This window comes from Rhyacophila brunnea, unplaced genomic scaffold, assembly GCF_057557595.1.
Source record: "Rhyacophila brunnea isolate RB1 unplaced genomic scaffold, BYU_Rbru_1.0 scaffold_5, whole genome shotgun sequence".
Lineage (NCBI taxonomy): Eukaryota > Metazoa > Arthropoda > Insecta > Trichoptera > Rhyacophilidae > Rhyacophila > Rhyacophila brunnea.
In genome coordinates, this window is record NW_028233170.1 from 19715344 (window position 1) to 19736451 (window position 21108).

The 21108-nt window shown below is 32.1% G+C and overlaps 1 protein-coding gene across 8 annotated transcripts in view; it reads left to right on the forward strand.

Moving 5' to 3' along the window:
* Positions 1-21108, forward strand: part of CadN (neural cadherin) — an 835618-nt gene that overhangs the window by 291260 nt on the left and 523250 nt on the right. For all 8 annotated transcript variants that reach the window (XM_085956138.1, XM_085956137.1, XM_085956141.1 and 5 more), the window contains one exon: positions 19778-20079. In XM_085956138.1, coding sequence (XP_085812264.1) covers positions 19778-20079 — 302 coding nt within the window. The remainder of the gene's footprint in view (positions 1-19777; positions 20080-21108) is intronic.

Genomic DNA, 21108 nt, shown 5'->3' on the forward strand with positions numbered 1-21108 from the left:
AGAAAATATTATTACTCTTGTAAGTAATTTTATGAATAATAACATGTCTTTGAATAATACAGAAGAGAATTGATAGTAATACATATACCTACATCATTTTATTATAACATTGCATAATATAATCATTATTAGTAAATTCAATCGCAATAGTGGTTTTTGAATGTAATGATATTGTAAGTCCCAATATTAATTAATATATCAACTTATCCATCCCTACTCCATAAAATTCATATACTTAATATATTTTTCTTCTATATTACCCACGATACCAAGACCAAGAGAATTACTTAGTGCCACTTTAACAAAGTTTTATTAATACAATATTATTTAACATAATATTTAAATGCTTTTCACCAATAATTGACAGATAATATTTCAATTAGAAATCCAATAAAAAGAACTTTAATAGAAAAATAATTACAAGATAAAAAGAACAACGTTTTTAAATTTTCTGTTGAATCATATAATCTTGACTAGCTTAAACGATCAAAAAAAATTGTAGGTACTTGATAGAAATAATACTGAAATGTCATTTTGACATTTCATATTGATTTCCATAGTAACGCACGTATATATTAATAATTTAGTTGCTAGGACCCCAGACCCCTAGCAACCAATAATAGTGGATTGGATTACGGATTTCTTCCGAAATAACTTTTCATACAAAACAGAATTAACTGAAAATGAATTCAATTCTACTTAAAGGTAGCTGAAAGTATTAAAAGAATGCATTGGCACCGTGTTCTGATATATTCTAAAAGTTTCAAATGTCTAGCTAGTCGGGAAGTTAGTTAAAATCAATTGCAAGATTTGTACTGGATAAACATCCACCGGACAAATAAGAATACGACCTAATAAAAACGTTGTAATAATACGATCTTTCAGCACATTTGTAGAGTATAAAATAATTGAATATCGAAAAATCTATCTAAATTACAGATAAATGATATTATTTTCGACGTTCGCACATTGTAATTGAAAAAAATGGCAGCCTACTGTTGTCTCATGTTTTTTTATTGACTTAAATAGCACTATTCATTACGATTTTACATGATTGTCAATTGAAGTCATCAGGTGGGACATATAATACATACTCTTTACAGTCCGAGCCTAACATGCGCAGTTTGGTTTTTTTAGCTTTATCTATGGTTTCATGTAATTTGTACGTATTCAATTACATCGTAGCACAGTTCACCTCTAGCTATCTTACTAGAAAGAGATGACAGTAGGGCATTGAGTTAAAAAATAACTGAGAAAATTAATTTGAAATTTATTGGTATCAATATATATTATCTGATTATAACGCTCTCATTATTATGAGGTATCTGATGGATACGACTCACGAGCATTTACCACAATAATTTTATAAAAGATGTGATTGTATTTCTGATTCACTTAACTACCTACTTTCTTCTGTATTTTCCTTGTCTTACTTCTTTTCTCTGTCTTTTATTTATACACGAATTCAGTCTTAATACTATGGCCATCTACTTCCTATTTAAGAACTTATGATGATCTTTGACACGTCCAAATCCATACGTTACATTGATGAAAAATATGGTAAATTCAATAATGCTGGTGCAATAATACTAAAAACTTTTTTTAGACCTGTTACATTAATACAAAGTTTTTTTTTTATCTCAACGTGCACCTGTTAAATAAATCTCAGAACACGCGAGCCTTGTTACGAAATGAATCCGAAATGCAAAATTACTAGTTCTAAAACTATGTACATCTTCCTTTCACAACAAAAAATATTCATCTGCATGGAAGGGCTTTCTTGAGCGTATTTATTTGATTTAGTACAGTTTTCTTCACATTAAAATGGTTTTAATCAATCTTGACAAGTACCTAATTATTTTCATTTCAACTGATGATAAATGATGTAATTTTGTCTAATTGGTCCGCATTTTGCTACTACTTTAACTTATGTATCCCATCCCACACGAAATTAAATCCCGGTTTAGAACGTCCATAAAACATATTTTATCAAAAACACTAACTTATTCAAGCCAAAATAATGTGGTTTAAATACATTATTAGTGGCAAAGTAAAATCACGCCTATTAGTAAACCACCCAATTATGCACGTGTAAAATATTCAATAGCATACTGATTATTACACATTAGCAGCTATTCCCAAATTTTTAAAGTAATTATTATAAAATATTCATGTACGTAGGTAGGTAGGTAGTTACTATATAAATTATTGGAATATAATATAATAATTTTAGTACGTAATATTTTTATTTTAAAAACACAACAGGTCAATACTATACCTATAAAGTATAAGCAAACATTTTTTCTATCAATATGAGAATATTCTTTTTTAATATTTTTTTTTAATAAGTACTAGGTATTTGGTAGGAAAACGGCTTTAGTTTTACAACGCTTATTCTAAATAATATTATACCATTTAATTTTAGATTGTTTAATACATATTATATTATATGAATTTATGAATGCAGGAATTATCTGATAAGTTGAAGGCAAAGAAGTAAAGTAAACTGCCAAATAATATATACAACAGTCTCGAGTGCAACCATTATGTGGTGGTTGTGTCGGTCAGGTATTGCTAATGATTGTCGGGATCCAATAATTTTCCAACCTGCTACACTGCATCATCATTCTTGATCAATCCACTGCTGGGAAAAGGCCTTTCTTAGGTTCAGCCGTTAGCTGTATCAAGACCTTTCAGTTGTTTTCTGCCTCTTAATACCACTGGATAACCAGATTTGTCCAGCTATTTTATTTTCTCTATGCTATGTGTCTTATTATATATCGGGTATTCAAACTGTGTATGAACTTCAATGTCTCCAATGCTTCCTTTCACGATATAAATTTTGAACACTTGAATACTTTAAGGTAGGTTTTACTAGATCCTCTGTTACTAAAAGGTCATGTGTTGCTTGAGGGTGGCAACTTGCGAATAATACACCTCTGTGAGTAGACTCTTTCGCCTGCGGCGCTAACGTATTATATTATGTTTATAAGATTTTTTGAAATTCCGAAATAAAATAGTAGGAAAAGCTACTTACCGTATGACATTAAATAAACTTTGAAGTAATAAGGTATTATGACATTTAATAAACTTTGAGACTAAATTATGGAGCGGTACCTTGGTTAGATACGTCACCGTGTAACTGTGTCTAGTTTGAGTTTGAGAAACTACGTGGAGGAGAGCAGGCTTCCCCATCCCACTGATTGATTTTTTTAGACTACCGTGAGACAAATAAGTTTGAAAAACACTGACATATAATATAATCTCTGAAATCTGAAATATAACTAGTATAAAAAGTAAACTAGTGCAATATAACTAACATAATAAATTAGCTTTCGTCACTTCAATTGATTTATTAAAATATTATTTACAAAAACTATCAAGCTTTCAAACGAAATGCTTTCGTCAAAGTTTTTTAGTGTACCTACTCTATATAATATACATATTATGCATACTAAAAATGAAAGATTATTCCTACATACGAGCTTGAGTCATATATCACAAAACATGATATATAAAAGAACTTATACATCGATTGGCGCCATTTTTCCTTTATAATTCATGGCTGGCCTGTTTTCGCGGGCTCCGTTTTAAAGCCTCAGAGGCTGTATTAGTAATGGCGTTCAACCCCGTCGCCGTTTTTCCTAAGAAGCGACCGATTCATCATCCGCCGCCACCCCTGGCCCGCCCCACATTTACATTTTTCCTTCTTTTTGTGGGAAACTTTCCGAGCATTTTGCCTTTCATCTATACCACATTGTTTCATCGCATGAATAAGGCTATTTAACTAAGCTTTGTAAACAGTTTTATTTTAAAAAATGAAATTATCAAACTTTTAATGATTATTAATGAAACTTATCGAACATCCCAATTTCCCAAAAAATCTACTTTGGCCCGGGCCTGTTATAAAAGTAACTCAATGGCTTCCTACTGGGTTTCGTTTATATTATCTGACAATATAAAAATATTCATCGTTAAGATGAGTTAGTCCTATGGTGACCTTCTGTGGATGAAGATACACGGCGTTCTGAATGTGATGCCACATCGCTGGTCTGGCCAAATATCACAATTGAAATCAAGCTAGAACCACCACTGTAAAATCTGGAAGGCATCAATCTAGGCAACAGTTGCCAGCTTAGCTTGATATATGGCTAACATTTCTCGAGGAAAGGCATACGATGTACTCAGTGGTCTGAATCTCACCACACTCGCAAAGTGGGGACTATTTCAAGCTCCACTTACGCATCATATAAGCAAGAATGAAAACCAAACTTAACAAATAATCCAGTATATCGGCTATTTTAAAAATTTGTTTGCTGCTGGCTTCCTGTAAACCAAAAAGAACCGTGTTTTATTTAGACATGAATTTTAACTCAGTACTATTCGACCCAAAAAGATTGTACCGAGATTGAGTTGGACAGTCTTTAATATACTCCCATATATTTCCGATACAATATTTCACGGCGAAGTGTGATACGGCGAACTGCATACATACAAATTTCCGGACACGATTAAAATCTCCTGGGTTCGATTGTAACAATTACGTGAAAGAATCTACATTATATATATTTTTTCGACAATGTCCGATTCTAATCAAATATTACAAATATCAATATTATGGCCCTCCATAGAGTTGAGGTTTGTTTTAACAGAATATTGTTATTTACAGGAAATGGATGTTAGCTGCTTGCTCAACCTAATAGGTCCATAATCAAACACAAATTGAAAAATAATAATGTGTATTTGCCAGGCCCAGTACATTATCTTTACATAATAATTAATATTACGAATATTGTCATAATATAAATTTAATCTTTATGGAATCTATGCTACACCAGACAATCACAAAAAATAACCAATGCGGTTGGTACTTATTTCTAATTACTCGTAAGTATTTTGCGTTTTTAAGAACAGTGCTGTATTCCATATTATGTTTGCTTAGTTAGACGTTCGGAAAACACACTTGACGATTTGCTTTCCTCTGTTCTTTGTGTCTTTTAAAATTAAGCGGTTTTATAGATCGCTTTGCTAACTTTGAACGATTATGAAATTTTACATGCCTAACCGTAGTTATAAAACTGTCCCATTCGATTTACAATATCATCGTACCAGTATATTAAAACAATTTTTCTTCGACTAACTTAATCGGGAAATATATATTATTATATCAAAAGGCTTGAAAAAATGGCTTGGCTAATTAATACCTTATCAACACAACAATACGACAGTAGACAGTTTATTTACTTATCCTAGTGTATCGTTTCATCATTCTGCATTGTGACTTTCGTAGTTTTAATATTTGATTTTGATAATACATGATATTGTATCAATTTTATTAATATATTTTGATAATACTGGGACTTGAAGTAAAGTTCAAGGTTGTTTTATTGTTTAATGTCTACTTAAAAAGTATATGATAATATGGCTTTATTATTTTGGTAGTTTTATAATATATTGCAGATAAACACACTATGTATAGAATAACTATTGAATTGTGAGATTATTTTTTATGAACTGTTTAATTGAACGGATGGATATCGACTGATTTGGCTCTGTGAAAATAATTTGCTAGTGTTGCTACGGACGCTACAAACCATTTATACCCATTAGTCGACTGAACAACCATCGTGCAAGAATCTCTACTTTGAAATGTATCCATTCGGTCACACTCAGCCTCTCTGCGTCCCTCTTGACGTTGTCCGCCCATATTTCCCGTGTGTAATCCTGCTTACTGATGTTCGTTAATAAATCTTACGGAAATCTCTAGATCCATCGCATCTGACAATATTTTTTCGGCCTCAAAATATTAACTAAATTGGGCTTATTTAGGCATTCATATAATATAACTATTCGTTTCACAGTCACGTTATGTATACGGGATTTCGTCTTTTTAGACAGCATCTCGGACCTCGTTAATTCAAAATATGTCTCATTCCCACTCTTCAGTCTACTGACGAGTTCTAAGTGCATTTTATTCTTTTTAGGGATGGTAGTTCCCGTGTAGGTTGGTACTTAAAAAATAGTCGAATTGGTCACAAAAATGTTTGATTGATGCATTTGATGGACAATTTATATACATACATTGCTAATTTTATGCATAAAATGCAGTAAAAATATTGCTCGTTTTTCCTAAATCAGACTTTGAAATGTCATCAAGCGTATTGTTTGATCGATCGCGGTTCGTGTTCTTTTTTCAAAAAACAAGAAGGTAAAATTGGGGACGAGAAAATATGAGACAAAACTGCAATACAAAACTTGGAAAAGCAATTTGCGGCGTTCACTCACCCCCTGTGGTGTAATTTTTTGATCCTTAAAATGTTTCCACCGCCTGACAAGTCTTGGAGATTCCTATCAACATCTAATGTGTGATAATGGCTATATTATATTATCACAAAATAGGCTTTCTTCCCCATACACAGCTGCGCTCCAAAAAAATATGTACGCTCATATAATACTCGTAATACTTGACAGTTTTTAAAATTCGAAGTTTAAATTGATAAAAAATGCTATTATTTTTTTGTGGGTAATGATGGGAAAAGAAAATGATTTCTTGATTTATGATTTGATATAATATACGTATAGATTGTATTATTTCGCAAATATGGCCGTATTACACAGCAATATTATATTATTAGTACTATTCTTCTTTATCTGCACCTGTGTACCTGTTATTGTTTTATTAAATTACATAATAATATATTATATACACAGATTATTCAGCCAATAAATTTGTCTTCTTCCTGTTCTTCTCTATTAATTGAAGCAGTGTAGATTTATAATTTCACACGTTGTGGCCAAAGAATTTCTCTCAATATATAAAATTCTATGCTTTTTAAACTCATTATTTGTATTGTTTTTGATCATAGTAATTCAATATGCGAATCACTTTATTCAATATACTTATGTATATTTGTATTTTTATTTGTCTATGCTGTGGTGATACTGATGTATGTTACTCAGATTATGTTAAATAAACAGATGAAGTGTTCCTTTACAGAAATACTACGAAATAATTTCTTAGAGAATTTCAATAATTGACAATGCTGATCACAATTGTGATACCTTATATTTTTAATCGTACTATTATCGTACCAATAGCATGGTAAAGGTTACCGCGTTTCCAATCAATATTATGCTCCGGACTTGATCTGGCAATTAAATGTGTTTTGTATTAACAATCGTTTTCGGATCTAAACAAGACATTTTGGCTCGTTGCTGATAACATTCTTAAGAGCTAATTAATGTATATAAGCTTACTTAAGGGGTATGAATGCGAACGCCGCTCTAAGTGTGTCGAGAAAGGATCTATTTAGCTGAGAGCTCAGGGTAAAATAGGGTGATAGTGTACTGTGTCAGTTGTGACGATCAGAGGTACATGACTGTATATAAGACTTTACGCATCAATACACATTTTTCCGAAATGTTGAGAAAAAAAAGGAGGAAGGACACGTGGTAACAACCCAAAAATCTATAACGATAACAAACAACTGTGAAAAACAGAATAGTTTTTTGTTTTTAATAATCTCTTCCATGTGTAACTTTTTGACGACCTCTGGGTCTGTTTACTACTCTAGCTCGCCAAAAGATAATTTAACTACGATAAGATTTACACTTTTGATTGAAAACTTTTTGATGAGAGATTCGGGTAAGAAAATTGTGCTAGAATTCAAGAAAGCAGTAAATAGATTTAAATTGGGTTTTGTTTGCTTAAAAACGAATAATACAAGGACGATTCGGATTCATGGGGGTGGAAAACAAGCAAACGCGCCCAAACCTTAAATTGATTTAATTTAATATTTTCGCTTCGCTATTTTTCATATTTTAATCAAAATATTATAATGGAGGGTGGAAAGTTTAGTTAGAATACCCAACAATTTATTATAAACTCATTTCTGGACTAGACGTTCTAAAGATTACTGACACGGAGACATATTTATTTTATTTTCGAAAAATTAGAAAAATTAATGTATAAGTAAATATTCTATAGTATCGGAACGGTACTCATTAAAAAATATTAATACTATCGACTGAGGGAACCTGGTGGAATTTGAATATAAATTTGAATTGATTTTAGTGAAAAACTATTCTATTTGAGTTATTTTTTACTACCCGAGTTTCATCTTTCGGCATCTTCAGGATGCACGCTCACTAATGCCAAATTCACACTGTAATCAAATGTACTTAATTTTCGTTTATATAACAAATTAATACATTGTTGTTTATTCTCCCAAGGTGCAAAACCAACCTGCCACTGGTAATGCCAATTAGGAGGGCGATAACTATGTTCAACGAAATTGCTTCGGGTGTTGATATATTCCACCTACGTGAGAATGAGTTTAGGTGGACGTTATTTTATAAATTCTTAAAATAGGGTCTGCTTAACTCATCCGGTATACTTCCGTGTACCTATCTAATTTATCTACTGATCTATCTCTTTTTTTATGTAATACTGTTATATTTAGGTATATATCTTTGTTTCTAAATGTCATGTTGTGAACGTCTTAAACTTATAATTTGTAATGCCCACAATATGTTAAAAAAAAGAAAATTGAAAATTGAAAATAAATTGAATTGAAATTGAATTGAATTGGATTGAATTGGATTGAATTAAAAGATCGTGAAAATATTATTATTAAGTAAAGAAGCAAGTATAAAATCTGAAGTGTTGAAGGTTTTAAAGTATTTAGAAATGTCCTATATTACCATAATAATATAAACCGACCTATAATAATATAACCTAATGTAATATAGTATACGGTCATCTCTTTCTAGTAAGAAAGCTCACGACGAACTTGTGCTACGATGAAATGTAATGCGTGCAATTTACATGTAACCCAAACCGGTAGATACATAATAACACGTCATGTTATTGCACCAATGCTGACTGAAGTCGAATTGATACCAAGTATTGTGCTTTATTTGATTATTAATACAGTGCATTTCTATCATGAATTAACTCACAGTTAACAAAATAAAATAAGTGTTATACCTAAGTTAATAATTTTCATTCTTACTTTTCCCCATGTCTTATTATTTAATCGTAAATTCTATTCAAAAACTTGACATGAAATTCCATTTTTACAATAACTTATATTTTATTCAGACAGTTTACGAATAGAATTTGTACCTAAATAGGTACATACAAAAGAAACCATTGCGTATGTTTCGGCTGTCCATTTATTCTGGCGAAATCGTAATGAAATTTTTATCTGTCAAGATACATTTACAATATTATTCCAGTGTTGCGAGAGATGGCGCTGAAATTCGCAGCGAAAATAAAACGGGCGTTCTGCGGGATCCAGGGGTGGACTCGGGATTGGTCCAATCCTAGATAAGTCGGCATTGGAATTTCTTTTGTTTTTGTTGGCCGCCGCGAGACGCCGCTGACTTTATTACAGAATTGAGATTTATTTGTCTCTGGCTTGGCTGGCATGGCATACAGATGCGTGGTAAAATGTACCTCCTCTACTACTGTATAATTCGTGTGTGTAACGCCAGTGGCTTACTCTCACATTGTATTTACTTTAGAAAGGGTATTGGTGAACGGGCGTCTTGCACACATACCATAAAAACATCCGGTCGACCACCACTGCGACTTCATTTCTACGAGGTTTTAAAAAAGTTTTCAATACTTTGATGCACTTATATTATAGTACACGCCTGATGACAACCAAGGACATGGAAGGTTGTTCCTGGAATAACTTATGACAGTGCCTTCCATTCATGATGCAACGATATAATTATCATCATCATATTTAAATATATGTACAACCCTTGGCCTTCTCTAAAACCATTTTCCACCCCGGACGATCTATTGCCGTTACCCTCCTTTCACATTATATGGTTCTCACTATACGGTTTATGCACGATTTTTCCGTTAGTTGCTCAGTTTGTGGTTGAATGCTGTATTGAGTCATCGGTGAACGTCCGGGCGCCGTGCAATACAGTGACAATGGATGGCTGCTATACGGCGCCGTTTCGGTTTTTAACCGTCGCCGAGTAATGTTAAAAGGGCCTTACTTTCCATTTACTTTGGCTGAGTATCCTTTTGGCGTTTTTCAATCATCTCTTGGACGTATAGGTCGTCTCCTGCTCACAAGTGTCCTTCATCATTCGTTGTAGGTCGTCTAAGGAAATCTTGGTCAAGACATAAATAAGAGAATAGCCAAAAAAACAAAATATAATTTAAATTCTTCCGTTCTATATTATTATGCCGCCAATAAAGAAGAAAAAGTGAATAACAAAATCAGAATCATATAATAATATTAACCTCTTTGGTTTTAATACTTTAACAGCTCGAAATTTCACAACCGTTGAACGGTTAAATAACGAAATTGTAGAATAATATAAACACAACCATTGATATCGCTTACACATAAAAATCGATCCGTCAAACACTACAATATGACGGACTGCTATCAAAGTGACAGCCATGGATGCTTTCATTGGCTGCATTCGCTCCGGGAACCGTTATTGATTTTGTAGATTTTTCTATACTAATTACCTATATAACATTATGGTTGATATATAACTATGATTATATTATAGTAGGCATAACGCATGTTGTGAATACATATGAATATAATGAGTATTGATAATACAAAACTCTTTATCCAAATCATTACTTTTTTACACTTCGCGCAGTGAAACCGGGTCCAGTTTACGTATCTAAATATTAATTGAACCCTATAGTTTTAAACTTATAAATCACTCTCATACCTTTTGCTTGTTTCCAATCAGTAAATACATGTGAGATTAACATAGTATGTCTACCTAATTTTCAATTCGTGTAAAAAATAAAATCATCAAGATGGAGGGGTATGGAGGTATACAGTATGGAGTTGTTAGTTTTGAAAAAAATACAGGATTAATGAAAATGTAATTTTAAACTTTACACGGATCTTACTAAACTTTCTCCGTCAAAAGTAGACTTTAGACGTTAGAAACTTTACTGTTAGACTCCATTCCGTTGGTATAATATCATGTAAGGGACATACGAGCTGAGTTTCGTGAACACGCTTTTCATACTCTGGGAATGGTTCAGTTTTTTCACGAAATTTGACTAGGTTCGTGTATTCATCAATATCTAACACCGACCTAACTAGGTTTTCATCATATATTTTTATGCTGAAGGTTTATATTTCTGTGTTCAACATCAAATAATATTTCTTTCTTTTGTGTAATCTATCTTTGTGAGAAAAGTTTAGAACTATTTAAAGGTATTCCATAAAACGTATATCAATTCCCACTAAAACGTTGAATCATGTGGCAATCGCATAATATCCCTCTGAGAATTTTGATTTATTTATTGATATACCTACTGCTGTAAGTTAGATAATATTATCTTCAAATTTATTTTTACAGAACAGATTAATATTTATTGTTTTGCTACGGTTGCTATGCTGGACTACAGTTATACCAAATGGTGCTCGAGCCTATTGTATCACATTCTCTCCAAAAATATGTCTTGTTTTCTCTCAAAAATATTGAAATCACCTTAATTGGTTATTCTTATAGTAGTATTTTTGGGTCCATATACGCACTCAGTTTTTAAAAGCTCTACGGTAGCATCGTGAAAGTGGGGCCACACCGGCAACAAGTCGCGCGACAACTCGTTAAATTTTACGATAATTATCATAATTGCTTAAGAAATTTTACGATAATTATCATGCTTATCGTAAAATTTAACGAGTTGTCGCGCGACTTGTTTTCGGTGTGGACCCGGCATAATATTATTAGTTGGACGGCCTACGTAGTCTAATTGGTAAAGCATTGGCATCTATTCCGGGGGTTTCACGGGGTCAATTTTTGGTGGGGTCACAATACATTTACACATTTTTTATCAACGCCAGATCATTTTTGTGATTGCTTTAATGCTACTAGTGCTATTAGTGCTAAAAAACTAACAGCTGTGAAAACCACAACTGTAGTTATAAGGGGAAAACATATAATAGAAGCTGCCTTAAAGATCAATGGATAGGTCGACCTAGAGATTTCTATTGGATAACAATATTCAAAATATCCGCTTGTAGAGAAAAGGTTTACTTCGTTTACTTCCATGAAGTTTTGTCTATAAACTGTAACGGAGTCGAATACAGGTCAATTAGATAATAATAGGCATTGTCAAATTGTATTGTAATTGTTTATAAAATATAATGTATTGTAAACGTTTTCTTAGTTTTTTTGCATACTTATATTTTACACATTTGCTTGTGTTACTGAAGTCATATCATTAAGGAGGCGCTGTTCTCTGGTTGACTCGAAAAAATTACACTGATAGTTCTGGATACATACGTCGTCGCTGTAGGATTAGTTTGTCGAATAGACTAAATTTTCAGGAGGCGAAAAACAAATTTCATAATCCTATATTTAAACACATGGAGATATTAACGCATTCGCTGCTGAGTAGATAATGACTTTTTAATTAGCACATTTAAAATGCACGTTAATTACATCGATCGGCCGCCTGGCCATTACGTGCTTGTGCGTCTTTAGCATCCAAAGTATTAAAATTGTTGTTTTTACAGCATATGAATGATGTATTCATTACCATTACAAAGTAATTTAAAGAAAATGATGGTTTTGGTCCATTTAGATACAAAAAAAACATTCTTCATTAAAAGGTCGATTTCGACAAAAACTGATATTCGACAAACCAATCCTATAGCGACGACGTGTTAACGTAGAATTAGCTTAGAGAGGCCGTCATCCAGACTGATGACGGTGATATATTACTAAATCTAGGTTAATATACCTATTTCAGAAAAAACTATTTTCGCTTACAAACCATACGATGTTGCCGTTAGCATACCTTCTCCATTATCTTCGGAATACCTATTATACCCTTTTTTATTCGATTATACCTAATGCAATGTCAGTCTATTCCTCTTTTGAAAAGTATGAACTAAAGTCTAAACATACGCCACTGTGTATATCTCCTTATACGTACAAAAATAACCAGGCATGCTATGTAGGCGTAGTACCTACCACCTAGCTAAGATTTTCGGGTAGAACGACCGGATCAGAGTAAACTCAAATCTTATTTGTGTGGCACATACAAAAGTTGGACGCCATTTTACGAGGGATTATTTATTTTAGGTACTATATATCAAAACATGAAACTGTCAAAACAAAAGATAATAGAAATACATGATAATATGGTTTTGGAACGGAATACCCTTTGACTAATACAATCGCCCACCTATCTCTTCATATTTCGATTTCCAATATCGCAAATTTTAGTGATAACATGAAGGAATAATACTTTATCGATAATTCATGTACATATTCTAGCTATAATTAAGTTTGTATTTTATTGAATACAGTAACAATGAAAATACGTTTTTATACAAATCAAGCTTTGGACTAAAAGCAAGGAACACAAAAATATTAAGAAATGGGTTGCCTTCTAGGTTATTATCGTGTAGATATGAATAAATTTTGCACAAACTTAAAGAATAATATTATTATGTTATTTTTAATAGTCACTTCTGTATCATAATAATAGTATGCATTAAATTTTGTCACGTAAACGAAACGTCATGCATTTCATATTATATTCTGTTATGGTAATATTTGAGGGACTATTTTTTATTAAATTCTATCATATAAATCTATTATGTGGCTAAAACAATCTAATTGGGTCCATTTGGAATCAAGAAAATTTTGCGTTGATTAGCAGTGTCTCTTGGCCCTGGTGTATGTAGGTTTCGTACTGAATAATTCTATTGTATTCTCAATAATTATTTCTTACGGGTTTTCCTACATTGCGTGGAAAACAATGTTATTTATTAATCCTAAAATAAACAGTCAATGTAATGTATAAAGCATTGTTTTGCTATAAACGGACCGCATTACCAGTACTCTTTGATAATTTCGGCAGACAACAATATAAAGTGGGAAAGGCGTCATGGCGGGATAAAGCGATGTAAAAGACAAGACCATAGACAAGAAAATACATTAGCACCACCCACTTTTAGCGCATGCGAAGAAATCGCATCTGCTCATATTAATGTTTAAACTTTGTGCCAGATTCTAATCTGAATAGCTAATAATTATTCAAAAAAATGAATCAAGTGCAAAAGGTTTCTAAGTATGTACACAGTTAGGTACTTATAGTTTTTAATACAGTTCACAGTAATAATTACTAGTCACAATTTTTGATTAAGTATTTATTTTAAAGCCTTTATAATACATACATGGTTTTCTGGAAACTAAGAGAAGTAGGTATATATTAGTTATGTATACTGTAGATAATATAAATTGTATGAAAATAATATTGTACGTAAGTGTATTTTGAGCACAGCATATATTTTCATAATTATTCTAATACTAATGTATGTAAAATAAAATTATTCTTGATATTTTTACAAAGCCTAGTCAAAACAACAGAAAACGCCGTGAATTAAATCCCGCATTATTATTTCTTCGAGAATATTAAATATAATTTCTTGTTTACTTGCGGTACGATTTGTTTTGATGCCGAAAAGGTTTCCAGGGAAATGAATATACTTGGAAAAGTATTTGATACTCGGAGGCATTATTAATAGGGGTCATAGCTATGTCTACCCCTTGACTTTTCTTTGATCAATACTTTTTGAGTTTTGACAGGTAATACTTACCTGCTCATATTTAAATCTCCCAGTAATGATTGCGGAGCGACATTATCAGGCTTAGAGTATTGGTCGATCGTTATTTTTTTGATTATCCATAATGAAATCCACTCTCACATACCTATACCATTTTTTTTTAATTTGTTGTCAAGTATAGTGATGACTTTGAAGACATTATAACTCTTTTATATTTTATATTGAGCAAAATAGATGTTATAATATTTCAAGAGACTATTTTTGTCTAGACTTGAATCGGTTGGAGGAATTATTTTTAATTCACACCAACTCTACACACTGTCAAAGATTTTTTTTTATAAAATGTAGAAACAAAATTAAGAAATAAAATATTAATGCGGGTTAGCTCAGTCACTATAATTTGACATTATTTGCAAATTTACCATATTTTTTTACATACATTATTATGATAATTTTCTACCACATAGCCACAACCTTTCTGTACCTTGTAAATTAATGCATACAACTGATGCAAATATTTTTTTTAATTCAATAAGCATCCATCAAGCCTCAATACCGCAGTTCTAATTTATTGTAACGGTAGGTAATTTATTAGTTTTACCAAAGTTGGATATTTTAACCCAAATACATATATGCAAAGTTGGTTTATATATTATATAACAAAGTATTATTCCGGGTAGCAAAAACTACCCAAACTTATGATAGCTGATGGTAATCAAAAAATAACATGTATTTGAAACAGTTTAAGGAATAACTTTTAAATGTTATTATTAAATTATTTATTCTCATTTCAGAGGGTCGTGGCCTCTCTTGTTAATGTTAAGTTGTGATTTCGTATTAATTTTTCCAATTTTTGAGGCTCTACCATCCGATGTAGATCTTATATCTAATCTCTGAATTCAAATACACATTACAAATACCATGTGAATTTATAAAATGAATTTATAATTTTTCATTCACCACATAAAATACCATGTGAATTTATAAAATGAATTTATAATTTTTCATTCACCACATATAAAAAATCCATTGCGACATGTGTTTCTCTCCGATGCTAAGGTTATATGACCTACCTATTTAAATTTACGCTTAATTATATTTAATATCACAACTTTACTATTTTCGATTGTGTATGGTGGGGGTAGAAAAACAGCAAAGTAGAGGAAGGGCAGATTATTCTTGTATTGCAGCCGCAAAATCAATCTGTAACGGTGTTAGTATCATTTGAAAGTAACGAAACCAGCACCATAATAATTAGTCGCTTATACTACCAATATAATATGACATCATTCTACCCAATGTAGGTTTGATAAAATTCCAACTTATAATTTCTTAAAAGGGGGTGGAAATTTTCAAATAATGGTTTCAAAAATGTTCTTGAATAAAACAATATTGCTTTTTATAATTAACAAGAACGAATAATTCACAAGATTTAAGAATGTACCATTCTAATTATTGAACATACATAATTTTGAAAAACACTTTCTGAGAAAATATATTATAACCAATAGAAAAAATCGTTTTAAAAAAAAGTAAGCCACCCCGGAAGGGAATCGAACCATGCATCTCCCGGGTTTACGCCCCATCCGCGCATTACATTTATGCTACGCGGTTACATACTAATTGCGACAAAATTTAACTATTGGCCACTTTTAATACCCACTCATCAGCGCTCTTCTAAATCATTTTGCTTTTTATGTTAATATTTTCTTATGAATTTACCATACTAGAGATTTGACCTCACGACTAAACGTCCTCGCTACAATCAAACAAAATAATTTATTAATTAAACTCAAATAAATGCCTACTTTTCCATAATCGCTAAGATGCATATAAATTACCTAAACTTAATAACGGAAATATATTTCCATTAAAAAAATCGGCTCACTGGTTGGAAACAACATATATTAATTAGGTACCTACCAATAATAGTTGTCGGGTTCGCGATGTCTAGTTTACTTCCGTTGTCCTTGGACGTCACGTTCTTGGTGAACAGCAATGACACGTTAATACCTACTTTAAAATTTATCCAAATATGTTAGCCAGTCACTCGTAAGTTTTGGAAGTTGTCAGGTGTATTTTTAAATGTACCTATCTGAAACCGTAGACTCGCAATATTGTCTATTGAAGCAGAGATGGCATTAAATTAGATTTAATTGTATACATATATCTTGTTAGTTGTTAGTAATGTGTCCATAAAACACATTTCTTAGATATTGGAGTCATGATAAAAAGTACTGTATAAAAGAAATGTGGCGGCATTTTGGCACTGCCTAGGGGCGGCATTTTGTCTAGGGACGTCACTGACGGTTGGTCTTCGAGCGCTAATGACCTACTCTGTTTCCGAAATCATCTGACATGTCACGACCAATTGTAAGACCTTTACCAACTTATATTTGACAATAGCAATGCCGCAGACGGGAAAACATAACCAAAATCATTGCCGACGTAATATGATAACGGATATTTATCACGAGAAGATTAAGTAGGTACCTATACATCTTCTCCCGCTAAATACCTAAACCATTACAATGGATAAATCAATCAGGTAACGAATACTTAGAAATAATGATATTATTATATAGAGGACAGTGAAAAAGATTACCATACATTTCCTCGTTTTCTTTTTTTATAAAAGCTTTGAAAATTAAAATAAGCTTTGAGATTGAGTTATGATAAGCTTTATTTCTCATTATTTTACGGAAACGAAAAACTTTTTCAAATACGATTTTCTTTTGTTTTTTTTCGAAGGAACAGCAGACAAACCTGAAATTCGCGGAGAGTACAGCTTACCTATTAACTGTAAAATGTTTCCCTGTCATATTTGTATAACGTCAGAGTGGTATTTACTCGGTACATGCAGAGAATACAATGTTTATGTCTAGTACATCACCGAAAAATTATTATCTCCGCCATATCAAATGCGAGCCAACGAAATGGAAATTATTCATACTCTGCAATGAAGAAGAGATTTCCCGGAAAATGCAAACATGAGAAATAAAAGCGGCGCCAGTCGAGGAAAATTCCAGTGGCATGGAGTGGGGAAGCCTTTAAAGGGAAGAATACAATAATTTATTACTCATATATCTTAGCGATTATGGAAATATATTTCCGTTATTAAGTTTAGGTAGCTTTCTATGTATACATAATGATTCTCCTCGATTTGCCGCTCTTTGGGAAACTGCCGCCCCCAAGCGACGCTCAATCTGCTTACCCCCACGGGACGTCACTGCCAACCGTCGATTTTTATCAAAAACATTACTGTGCTTCATTATTTATAGTGCGGGTAAGCGAGACAAACTGATATTATGAGAAATATTTTCACGTCCCGCTCACCTGCCAAACCCAAACATAACGGAAAATTCCCGGACGCCAGGACCACATGTAACTATTTTACTTGATCATTCGATATACCTACACACTATTTATAATAAAATTTTATTATACGAAAAATAAACACTACAGTAAAACTGTGTTCATTGGACTATTGATTCTTCTATTACCATCCCCATTATTTATAGGGGTCGACTGAATGATTTACGTAAGTGTAAATCTACGTCCCATATTATTACAGTGTAGAATCCATATGCCCACCTGAAGCATATAATATATGATAAAAATTAATAAAACATCTTATCCCTGAATAATTGAAAAATTCACAAGTATATTAAATAAAAGTAATATCAACCCTACGTACATACTCATTAAAAATCAATAATAATTATTAACTATCGACCTTATTGTCACACTACAAAAAAATAACATACATTGAGTGTTTTCTTTAGAATTTTCAATAATTATGTTTCCAACCAATCAAATGAGTTACACAAGTGAAAAGTTTATTGTATCCTTTCCCGACATTATTCGGGAAAGGATACAAAAATAACTTTTCATAAAATCAACAAAAATGTCAAAATACATCTTGGAAATAAAATATCACTTAGGCTTCAGCTAATTTTTTGTGAACCAATAAATTTACTAGGAAAGAAGTTTATTATCTTACAGGTATCATGACATGCAACTGTGTTTTTCACAGATAAAAAATAAAGCTGACTTTTTTATGTAGTAATTCAATAATACCTACAACTGCATGCCTAGTATGAATAGTAATAAGAGAAGTATTTATTTTATTTTAATTCTGCGAATTTTATGAGTAAAATTATTTTGTTTCAAAAAAATATGATATGCCAACTCTGTCATCGTCACGCTAAATAAATGAATTATTTATATATGCCATGTCCATAATTATTATTAATAACAGAACAAAATATTTTTGTCTTAAACCTTCTAACATATTTTGTTTTTTACATGCTTTCCTCCAGCTGGACTGAAATGTAAGTATTGTAATATATATATAATATATGTATTTGTATGTTTTCCATTTCACATATTACAGTTTTAAACAAATGCTACAGTATATTTTCATAAACATTGATATTGAAAATTAGTAGGATATAAATTATCCAATGTTCCATGTAAATAATAATTGTGTGTGCACACAAATTTTACGGGACCACACATGAAAATATTGATTGCCAGACATCTCAATTGAGTTAAAAACCTAAATATAATTCGTGAATTGAAGAATAAATGTGCATAAAAGATCCTGAAATTAATATTTAGAGCCAAGTATGACGATAGTTGGTGTGGTACGTACATCAAAATGTCACGGCAGTAAAGTCTATGAGGAATTTGGGGTACTTATCATAAACCAAAGCATCAATATTTCCCAACTAAAATGGGTTGGTCATGTTAAATGAATGGATTTGGGGCGACCAGAAAGTTTTTGATAATAATTACATAATATATATTATGATAAATTACTGCCTTTAGAATATTTTCATATAGGTATCTAGAAATTTTATACCATCTCAATTTTGGCTTTATTCATGACATCCAGATATTGTGAGCACACATGCAAAATAAAATTAGAGGGAATATTGGATACTATCTTTTATTATTTCTAAAACATACTCGTATTATTTGTATTGATACTTTAATCAGTACCCTTGAAAATAATAAAAAGTACAATATGCTATGTATTGCAATTAATTAATATATTATTATTATTATGATTGATAGATAAATGTTCTCAATGTTAGACATTTAATACAGTAACATTTGGAACACCTACTCTATTTAATTACATTTAAGAATCCTTTCTAATTATTGTCTTGTACTAATTCCAGATACCGACAACCAACGCGTCATAATCCACGTGAAAGACATCAATGACGAGCCTCCGTACTTCATCAACCGACCGTTGCCGATGCAAGCAGTGGTTCAGCTCAACGCACCTCCGAACACGCCTGTCTTCACTCTTCAAGCACGAGATCCCGACACCGACCACAACATCCATTACTTCATCGTTCGTGACAGAACGGGAGGGCGCTTCGAGGTGGATGAGCGGTCTGGAGTTGTTCGCACCAGAGGGACAGATGTTTTTCAACTGGACATGGAATATGTTCTCTATGTTAAAGCTGAAGATCAGGTATTTTTCAATTGATTTTTACATGGTTCTTGGTACAACAGCCTCCATTCTCCTTGATCTCCACCAGTTTTCAATCAGTCCTGCTCACCAAGCACCCATTTTCACTCCATCGATTGAGTAGTCCTGTTATTTCCAATCTTTGCTCGCATCTTGGATGTTCAATGAGGATTATTTTCATACTCACAATGGACATGTCCTGCCCATCTGATCCGCAGCGGTTCAATGTATATGAAAAGTATGTGTGCATTGAATAAGTTGTACAGCTCTAAATTTTGTCTTATTCTTCAGGCGCCTTCCTACTTAGATCTGGAAAAAATGTTTCGCAGACATTTCCTATCAACAGAATTCAACATTCTAACTGTTTCCACAGAAATTATCCACCCTCTATTGACATACAAAACAACTATTAATTATCATTTTTTACAATCCAAATTTTGGTTAAAAAATTATTAAGGTAACTGATTGGCTCTGTGGTCTCATACACACCTGTATAAGTATTTTATTTATTGATTCATTCACTTGTAAGTACAGTTTACAGATACTATACCAATCAATTCCTGATCACTGCTAGCCAATTTTTACTAGGTGGACACTTGTAGGCCAGCTATTTTTGGAATAAAATAAATCCCTTAAAAAAATATGAAATAGGATTAGAATGATAAATATTTGTGAAAACTAACCAAATCAACATGTTTCTCGAGTTTATCGTGAATATTTTCACACTAAAATGATAAATATTGTTTAGAAAATATACACAAATAGTTTATTCAGAAATTATGACGTTTACCAGAACCTGCGAGTTAACTCGTCCGTGGCACTGATCACATTAACATTTTACATTAACATTTTTACATTAAGAGCATACTTCAGTGAAACGGCAAATAATTTTCAGCAATAGGTGGGACGTAATTTTGCATGCGTTGCCAGTCGGAGAGCGATATTCAACCTGTTCGCACATCAATTTGTTTTGTGATGGCGTCAGAGTAATTAATTCTTAAATTGTGTAAAGATAGATGACTAAAAAATGTT